Source organism: Sander vitreus, chromosome 20, assembly GCF_031162955.1.
Source record: "Sander vitreus isolate 19-12246 chromosome 20, sanVit1, whole genome shotgun sequence".
Lineage (NCBI taxonomy): Eukaryota > Metazoa > Chordata > Actinopteri > Perciformes > Percidae > Sander > Sander vitreus.
The window spans coordinates 28450948-28460947 of record NC_135874.1 but is presented as its reverse complement, the minus strand read 5'-3'; the positions used below and the strand labels follow the sequence as shown (position 1 = coordinate 28460947).

Sequence of the window (10000 nt, the reverse complement as noted above, 5' to 3'; positions counted from 1 at the left end):
GAGGACTTTCATTATTGAGCTTATTTATGATGGAGACTGCTTTAAGTCTTGGAAGTATTATTATTCTGTCTCCCACTGAGCCATGATGGAGTCCGCTTTCAGGGTTATTATTTTCATTATTCTATATGGTTCCTTCATGCAATGCATTGTGTTATTTAGTGTACAAAATGAAAATGCCAGCTGTGAGCTTTGATTGTGTTTACATCTATATTGGCCAAACAGTGTTGGAAGTGTCTCCTAAATTTGAAAAAAAAAAAGGTCTCATGAAAAAGCATTTTTGCAGAGTTTACACATTGCACATAATTGATAACAAATGGAAAACTTTAAGTTTTGATTTCCATTGTAGGAGGCAATACATTCCAAGAGTATTCCAAAGAAATTGTTCTGACATTTTTGGGTCTTAAATTATATTTGTTGAGGTCTTAAAAAGGTCTTAAAAAGCATTACATTTTACTTTTAAAATGGTGCAAGAACCCTGTAGCAGTGCCTAGCAGTACTTAGCAGTGCCTAGCAGTGCCTAGCAGTACTTAGCAGTGCCTAGCAGTACTTAGCAGTGCCTAGCAGTAGTTAGCAGTGCCTAGCAGTACTTAGCAGTGCCTAGCAGTGCCTAGCAGTAGTTAGCAGTGCCTAGCAGTAGTTAGCAGTGCCTGGCATAGCTGCTCAGCAGTGCCTAGCAGTGCCTAGCGGTACTTAGCAGTGCCTAGCAGTACTTGAGCAGTGCCTAGCAGCAGTAGTTAGCAGTGCCCAGCAGTAGTTAGCAGTGCCCTAGCGAGTAGTTAGCAGTGCCCTAGCAGTAGCTTAGCAGTGCCCTAGCAGATAGTTAGCAGTGCCCTAGCAGTACGTTAGCAGTGCCCTAGCAGTAGCTTAGCAGTGCCTAGCAGTAGTTAGCAGTGCCTAGCAGTAGTTAGCAGTGCCTAGCAGTAGTTAGCAGTGCCTAGCAGTAGTTAGCAGTGCCTAGCAGTAGTTAGCAGTGCCTAGCAGTGCCTAGCAGTGCCTAGCAGTCCCTGACTTTTTGCTAGAAGCTAACAACGTAGCTATGGCTGACCTTTGACCTACTTCAGCATATAAACATTAGCTCACTAAGAACCTGGGAACCACAATCCCAAACTGGCAGTTTGATCTTCTGTGTACTGAATTGTCGACCTAAAGTAAACTTCTTTGACTTTTATGAACATCATGTCTTTTTGTTAAATATTAGTTTTTCTAAAATGATTCTCAAAAATCCCAATATATCGCCTTACGCACAGTATCGAAATATATCTCAACATATTCAATCGTGACCCACGTATCGTATCTCCAGATTCTTGCCAGTACACAGCCCTATTATTTACGATACATTATTCATTCACAAAAGAATTGGTGTTCTCAAAGGTCAGATTTTTCCTCATTTTTTTGAATTGAGGCATTAAGATCAATTTCCAAAAGATTATTTTTTTATTCCTCTTTTTAGTCATCTTAAGCATGGGTTCCAATACTCATGAGCAGCACTGTACATCAGACTGGATTCCTCCTCTCTTCTTCCTTCTCTGCCTCCCTTCTCTCCTTCCTTCCCGTCTGCTTGATGTTTGCGTTCTCTCCTCCTTCCTGCAGGTGGGGAACGAAGGCTTGGCGTCGGAGGACGACGCCGACACGGAGGAGGCTCTGAAGGAGTTTGACTTCCTGGTGACGGCGGAGGACGGAGAGGGAGCCGGCGAGGCTCGGAGCTCTGGAGACGGGACGGAGTGGGGTGAGAGACACAAAGGGACCTTTTCACACCTGCGTTGTTTAGTTCAGGTTAAATGGGACCAAAACAAGAGACTCTTTAGAGCAAACTCAACTTCAGTAAGAGCCACATTGGGAAATAAGAATCACATCCAGGGCCAGACATGGAGAGTTTATTTACATGCTTTTATTTAGAAAAAGTATTGTTCTCATATAGCCTTCTTATGTACAGTTTGGTGGACATACATCTGTAAAAAGTCAGCAAAAAAGTTACTAAACCATCATAGAAAAAAGCCACAAAAACATCAGGGGGAAAAAGTGACAAAAACGTGAAAAAAAACTTCATAAAAATTAGAGGGAGTGGTCTAGGTCTAACTAAGACTTTTTACTCCCAGTGTTGTCGATGTAGAGCTGAGGATTGTTTGGGTTAGCATCCGGGGAAAATTAGGGGAAGAAAACAAGGTTACATTTTAAATCCTAGTTGCTGTGTGTTTCTGCAGCGGAGCCTCTCCCGTTTGCTCCTGGCGGGGGGAAGTCCTTCCTGTTGGGCAGCTCAGACGACGTGTTGGAGAGCGTGCTCGGTCTGGGCGACCTCGCCGACCTCACCGTCACCAACGACGAAACCGACTACAGCTACGACGTAAGACGCAAACCAAAAAACGCCAGCGAGCGGCAGTTAATGGACACATTCACTCATGCATTTAATCCAATCCATCCTTTTGTTACTGACCCTCAGCTGCCGTCCAATAAGGAGTCTTCGTTCAGGAAGACGTGGAACCCCAAGTACACGCTGCGGAGCCACTTTGACGGCGTCAGAGCGCTGGCCTTCCACCCCGTGGAGCCCTGTCTGGTCACCGTGTCTGAGGACCACACCCTCAAACTATGGAACCTCACCAAGACCGTCCCTGCCAAAAAGTACCTCTACGTAATAATAATAATAAGTGTGTGTGTGTGTCAGATTCTGTTTGCAGTATTCTTAGACAATATAATGAGTTGCATTTGGCTCTCGTTACGCGCTCTGGGCTCTTTTCTTTCCGTCTTGTTTAATTAACTTTATGATGTTGTTTAATGATGATGATGATGATTTCAGACACATGATGAAGGATCAGTTCAAACAATGTCTCAACGTTTAGCATCTACTACAGTCATTTTGACAAGAATTGCGGTGTGAATGTTGTATGTTGAAAGGCTGACGCTACCGTGAAAAGTACGAAAGATTTTAAACATTTTAAAGTGTGAACGGTGTTTCTCGGTGAATGAATGAATGACTAGATAGCAGTTGAAAACGTATGAATTAGTGTCAACTTTTAAAATTCCATCCATTCACTTGAATGGGGAAAAATGTCCCCGAAAACGTAGAATATTTCGGAAATTATAAAAGTTATGGACATTTTGTATAGAAGCAGGAATGTCCTAATCATGTTGAACGTTTTGATGTTTGAATGAAGTTTCTATGTTGAAAAATGTGGAAGGAGTTAATGTGCAAAAAGAAAAAGGGTAGAGCAATAGTTTACAAAGTGTTTTGACAGCGAAAACAAAAGCACATACAAATCAATACATCAATCAGTTCAATACACATACCTACCTACTGAATGTACAACATAGTGATAGTACTAGATAGTAGTATAGTGAAAAAGAGAGACGGGGCAGCACTTAAGGACTCAATAAACAAAATATTTAATAATTAACAGGCAAACAATGAGAAACGGGTCAAAATTATATATAATAATATATCCGAACTATGACAAAAGAACGTTGGAAAAAAGTGACAAATGTTCTACAAAAATATCTATTTTTATTATTTAACCTTTATTTATTCAGGGGAGGTTCACTGAGAGGCAGCCTCTCTTTTGCAGGAACGCCCTGATCACATTCACACACATTCACACCTGGAAGCTGCCTAGCACAACCACAGTCTGATCTGCTGCCACTGAGCAGCTCCACTGGAGCGGTTGGGGTTAAGGGCCTTGCTCAAGGGCACCTCAGTGGTGGTGATGAGGGAGGGACAAGCTCTTTCACTTTCCCACCCAGATTTTATCCTGTTGGTCTGGGGATTGAACCGACAACCTCCCGGTCACAAGCTCTCTTCTCTAACCTCTAGGCCACCACTGACAGACACACACACACAAAAACATTGGAAAAAACGACAAACGTGACAAACTTTTACACACTCATAGACACACAAACACGGACACACACACGCTCTTACACACACACACTCTTACACACTTTTACACACTCATAGACACACAAACACGGACACACACACGCTCTCTTACACAGACACACTATCGCACACTTTTACACACTCATAGACACACAAACACGGACACACACACGCTCTCTTACACAGACACACTATCGCACACTTTTACACACTCATAGACACACAAACACGGACACACACACGCTCTTACACACAGACACACTCTTACACACTTTTACACACTCATAGACACACAAACACGGACACACACACGCTCTTACACACAGACACTCTTACACTTTTACACACTCATAGACACACACACACACTCTTACACACAGACACACTCTTACACACTTTTACACACTCATAGACACACACACACTTTTACACACTCATAGACACACAAACACGGACACACACACACGCTCTTACACACAGACACACTCTTACACACTTTTACACACTCATAGACACACAAACACGGACACACACACACTCTCTTACACAGACACACTATCGCACACTTTTACACACTCATAGACACACAAACACGGACACACACACGCTCTTACACACAGACACACTCTTACACACTTTTACACACTCATAGACACACAAACACGGACACACACACGCTCTTACACACAGACACACTCTTACACACTTTTACACACTCATAGACACACACACACACTCTTACACAGACACACTATCGCACACTTTTACACACTCAGACACACAAACACGGACACACACACACACTCACACACTCATAGACACACAGACACACACACTAGGGGTGGTACGGTTCATGAAAAAACATCCTGTCTCATTGTCTCTGTTCAACCCAATGCGCAATGTAGCCTCCTGCCGTCAGCTGCCCGTATGTGACCTCAGACCTCAGTGTGTTTCTCTTTCGCGCGAAAGAAGAGCTGTGGACAAGTTACCAACCAAACGTACAGCTAAAGACATTTCAGACCGTCCTGCCAACCTGTAAACATTTTAACATCAATATACTACAACGTTTTTTCACTCTAAAGTCGCTGAAACAGCCACGGTATTTTTTTTTGGACATTTTGGTTGAAAGAAACCCAATTTTCTGATGTAGATACTTATTGAAATGGGTCAGATGTGACCCGAGAACAACAGGAGGGTTGAGTTCAGGACTACAGGACTATTAATAATTATCCTTTATAAGTAAAGGATCCGAGTACTTGTTCCACCTCGGTCTTTGAGGTAGTATTCGCTGTACATCAGACGGGATTTCCTTCGCTCGGTGCAGCTCTCATCGGTGGATTCTCTCTGCTTCAGAGGAAAATCCCTGACAGATCCTTAAGTATTTGCATCTCATTTCCTCCTCAGACGTGTCATAATCCCTGCAGACAACTGTCTCTCTCTCAGGATTTACTGACACAACATCACAACACCGCTCAGCTTCCAGGAGAAACCAGCTGCTTAAACATTTAGGAACAGAGCTGATGCAGGATGATGACGATGTGTTCAATAACAGTCTGGGTGTTTTTGTTTCTGTCTTTGTTTTACAGAAGTGCCTCTTTTGATGTGGAGCCCGTCTATACATTCAGAGCCCATGTGTACGTATCACTCACGTGCACACACTCTGCTCTTTAACGTTTTATGTAAATCATTTTGTATTGCTGCTAAATATGTGCCAGGGGAGAGAAAACGCTGCTTTGTCGGTCTGTCTCAGAGGAAGTGTAAACGCACCGCTGTGTGCTGTCTGTGTGGAGTGTAACCAAAACTTGCAACCGTTTTGTCGGCATTGCCTTGACTCACTTTGACTTGAACAAGCTCCCGACGCGTCATAGTCTATCTCCTTCTGCAATAATTGATTTAATGCAAAATGTAATTCAGTCGGTACCCTAAGAAGTACAGAATCCAAGACCATTTAATCAAGTCATTTAGTGTAGTTATTTGTCTCGGGTGCTGCTCTTAAAGCCTAACTCTCTCCAAAATGCAACCTAGGGTCTTTTTTGTGAATGTACCCGAGTCAAACTTTCGTTTACAAGCATATTTAGGACGGAAACGCCACTTTTAAGATGGACCGTATTCTGGTTTTTGGGTCAAATGGTCTTCTGAATGGGAGAGCTAGGGACGCTACGATGCTAGCCTCAAAATATCTATGTTTAAACCACTAAGAAGGCTCCACACAACATGAGACTTTGCTCCAAGTATCACCAGGGACTCTACACCTTAACCAAAGCACTGACAACATTGGTTGGTACCCAGAGTTTACTAAAAAGAGGTTTTCAACAACTCCCGTTAGCTGTTGTTCTTCCGGTCTCCGTCTATCGAGCCAGTCAGAAATAGTCGAGGGAGGAGAGTAAAGATGGAAAGCTCCTAAAGCTTAGTTCCATATAAATGCACGGATTATTCGTTGTTTTGTCGTTAGTGAAACACAATATTGACCTTGTAGTTGTAAAAGAAGTCTCATATAAGATGACATTTCCTCCTATGGAGTCCGTTCATTCACATTCAGAGATCTCCTATGTTGGACTGGGAAGATGGCAGATAGCGTAAACAACAACAGCTAACGGGAGTTGTTGAAAACCTCTTTTTAGTAAACTCTGGGTACACAACCAATGTTGTCCAGCATTCAAAAGGCCATTTGACCCAAAAACCAGAATACGGTCCATCTTAAAAGTGGTGATTCCGTCCTAAATATGCTTTTACACTAAGGTTTGACTCAGATACATTCACCAGAAGACCCTAGGTAGCATTTTTGCGAGAGTTAGGCTTTAAGCCTTTATAATGTTTGGGGGAAACCTGAATGTAAAGGAATAGCACACCAGTATCCTCTGAGGCCTGTAGAAGGTCAGTGATGTCTCTGGTAGACATTAAGAAGTCGTGCAGTGAGAACCTTTGAGAAGATCTCTCCGTCTCTGTCTGTCTCCAGAGGTCCGGTGTTGTCGTTGACGATGACCTCCAGCGGTGAGCAGTGTTTCAGCGGAGGCATCGACTCGACCATCCAGTGGTGGAACATCCCCAGCTCTAATGTTGACCCCTACGATACATACGGTACACACACACACACACACACACACACACACACACACACACACACACACACACACACACACACACACACACACTTTTACACACAAACACACACACTCATACGCACAGACACACTCATACACACACGGACGGATGCTTACACACACACACACACTCTTACAGACTCTTACACACAGACACATACACACACACACAGATACACTCCTACACGCAGTCTTTTACACACTGTTACACACAGACACACTGTTACACACAGACACACTGTTACACACAGACACACACACACACACAGACGCACTCTTACACACAGACACACTCTTACACACAGACGCACTCTTAAACACAGACACACACACACAGACACACTCTTAAACACAGACACACACACACAGACACACACACACACACACACAGACACACTCCTACACACACACTCTTTTACACACTCATACACACACACACAGACTCTTACACTCTTAGAGCTTTCACACACTGGGTGTTATTATTTTGCACCTCAATTTGGGGTTATTATAGTAAACTATAACGGTACAGTACGATAATGGAGCCCTCCCCTCTTTTTTTTTTTTTCCCCCCTCTCGTCCAATCAGATCCCAGTGTCCTGGCGGGGTCGTGGTTGGGGCACACGGACGCCGTGTGGGGATTGGCTTACAGCGGCATCAAGAACCGCCTCCTGTCCTGCTCGGCCGACGGCACGGTGAAACTGTGGAACCCGACGGAGAAGAACCCCTGCATCAGCACTTTCAACACAAACAAGGGTGAGGACGGAGGACGGAGGGCGGGCGACCCAACATCTGGATGTGGGTCTGGCTTGTCGAGGAGGGCGGAGGAACAGCAACTTGTTTATTGTGTTGACCTGCGTAGTTTCCAGTAGCGATCTTGAGTTTCTATAGACTAACTGTTAATTACAAATCCCCAAAAAAGAGAGTCCTAGACCGATACTGCTGGCTTACAGCTATGCTTGAACAGACCAACAAACACAAAAGTATTATTTTCAGGAACAAGCCTAACTGCAGTTGCTGAAAATGATCTGGCTGGGATTAAGAGAAAGAAAGCAACTTGTGTAGAAAGCTCAAAAATGTTTTGCGTCTCCAGACAGATATCTTACATTTTTGGGGTGAAAAATGTCTCTTTTTTTAATAGTAAAGGTTGCTGACCCCTGGTATAGACCAACGTAAGAGCTGAACTACATTGACCAGTCAGGAAACAAGATGATGCATTAACGTTAGTTTAACACATCACTGAGAGCATCCTAACGCAAAGAAATGTACTAAACATTCCTCGACTGGACTCCTTTAGTCTTGCTCTCTCCGTTCATTTTAACACATTTTATTCTCTCCTTTTCTACATGTGCTGTCACCGTAGACTTGTATATTTCGACAAAAACGTCTTAAAAAGGCGACAACAAAGGTCTAAAAAAAGGCGACCAGAATATCCTGCTTCTTACATGTGCAGAAACAATGCATTACGGAGAGAAATGGTCAAAATAAACCTTATACTTTGTCATTTCCAACCTGTGTTTTTAGAGCACGGGATCCCGACATCGGTGGACTTCAACGGGTGCGACCCAGCCCACATGGTGGCGTCGTTTAACAGCGGAGACGTGGTGGTCTACGACCTGGAGACCTCCCAGAATGCATTGGTGCTGAAGGGCCAGGGAGAAGGCAGTAAGACACACACACGCAATCACACGGACACACACAGAGACACAGACACACACACACACAGACACACACACACACACACAGACACACACAGAGACACAGACACACACACACACAGACCCAGAAACACACACACACGGACGGACACACACTCAACAGAAATGTGTAGTAATGTGTGCAGTTTGTGTCTGATTGTATTTTTCTCTCGTTCTTTTCCCTCTCCTTTAATTGGTCTTTCTCCTCTCAGCCCTCCCCGGGTCAAATCACATCAACAGAGTCGTCAGTCATCCCACTCTGCCGGTCACCATCACCGCCCACGAAGACAGGCAGATCAAGTTCTACGATAACAAGTCAGGTCAGTCTTTCTCTCTGCCCGTCCGTCGCCTAGGGTTGGCTATCCATACCAGAGAATGGCCATGATGTTAGTAAGTAGAGATGTTCTGATACCGATACCAGTATCAGTATCGCCTCCGATACTGTCTAAAACGCTGGTATCGGTATCAGGAAGTACTGGAGTTAATGCACCGATCAGATACCACGTAATAAAGCCCTGAAGAGAATCTACGTTAAAGTAGTTTATTTATGTTCTTTTCCCGTTATAACTGACTGTCAAACTGGAGAATAACAGAAAGTTCTGGGTGTTCATGTTTCACAAAGACTTTAACCTGAGCCAGACCCACAACAGAGATAGAAATAATATCACATCTATACAGAGATAGTAGTATACAGCTGTTATACATCATATCATCTATACAGAGATAGTAGTATACAGCTGTTATACATCATATCATCCATACAGAGATAGTAGTATACAGCTGTTATACATCATATCATCTATACAGAGATAGTAGTATACAGCTGTTATACATCATATCATCTATACAGAGATAGTAGTATACAGCTGTTATACATCATATCATCTATACAGAGATAGTAGTATACAGCTGTTATACATCATATCATCCATACAGGGATAGTAGTATACAGCTGTTATACATCATATCATCCATACAGGGATAGTAGTATACAGCTGTTATACATCATATCATCCATACAGGGATAGTAGTATACAGCTGTTATACATCATATCATCCATACAGGGATAGTAGTATACAGCTGTTATACATCATATCATCCATACAGAGATAGTAGTATACAGCTGTTAAAACATAATAAAATATATGACACACTGGTATCAGATCGGTACTTGGTATCGGGAAGAAAAACATGGTATCGGACCATCTCTACTTGAAAGCAGCATTAAGTCATGTCGGTGTTTCTCTGACAGCGTCCATGGTGTCTCAAAGTGCAGCTGGTCTCTACATCCCAGGTAGTTTAACTGCATTCCCGTTTCCTTCACTTGCTTCCCTTC

The 10000-nt window shown here is 43.3% G+C and overlaps 1 protein-coding gene across 1 annotated transcript in view; it reads left to right on the top strand.

Moving 5' to 3' along the window:
- strn3 (striatin, calmodulin binding protein 3) overlaps positions 1–10000 on the top strand; it is a 34426-nt gene that overhangs the window by 21813 nt on the left and 2613 nt on the right. The window contains exons 7-14 of the mRNA XM_078278079.1: positions 1591–1726; positions 2202–2341; positions 2438–2616; positions 5455–5502; positions 6825–6946; positions 7555–7722; positions 8491–8631; positions 8876–8983. Coding sequence (XP_078134205.1) covers positions 1591–1726; positions 2202–2341; positions 2438–2616; positions 5455–5502; positions 6825–6946; positions 7555–7722; positions 8491–8631; positions 8876–8983 — 1042 coding nt within the window. The remainder of the gene's footprint in view (positions 1–1590; positions 1727–2201; positions 2342–2437; positions 2617–5454; positions 5503–6824; positions 6947–7554; positions 7723–8490; positions 8632–8875; positions 8984–10000) is intronic.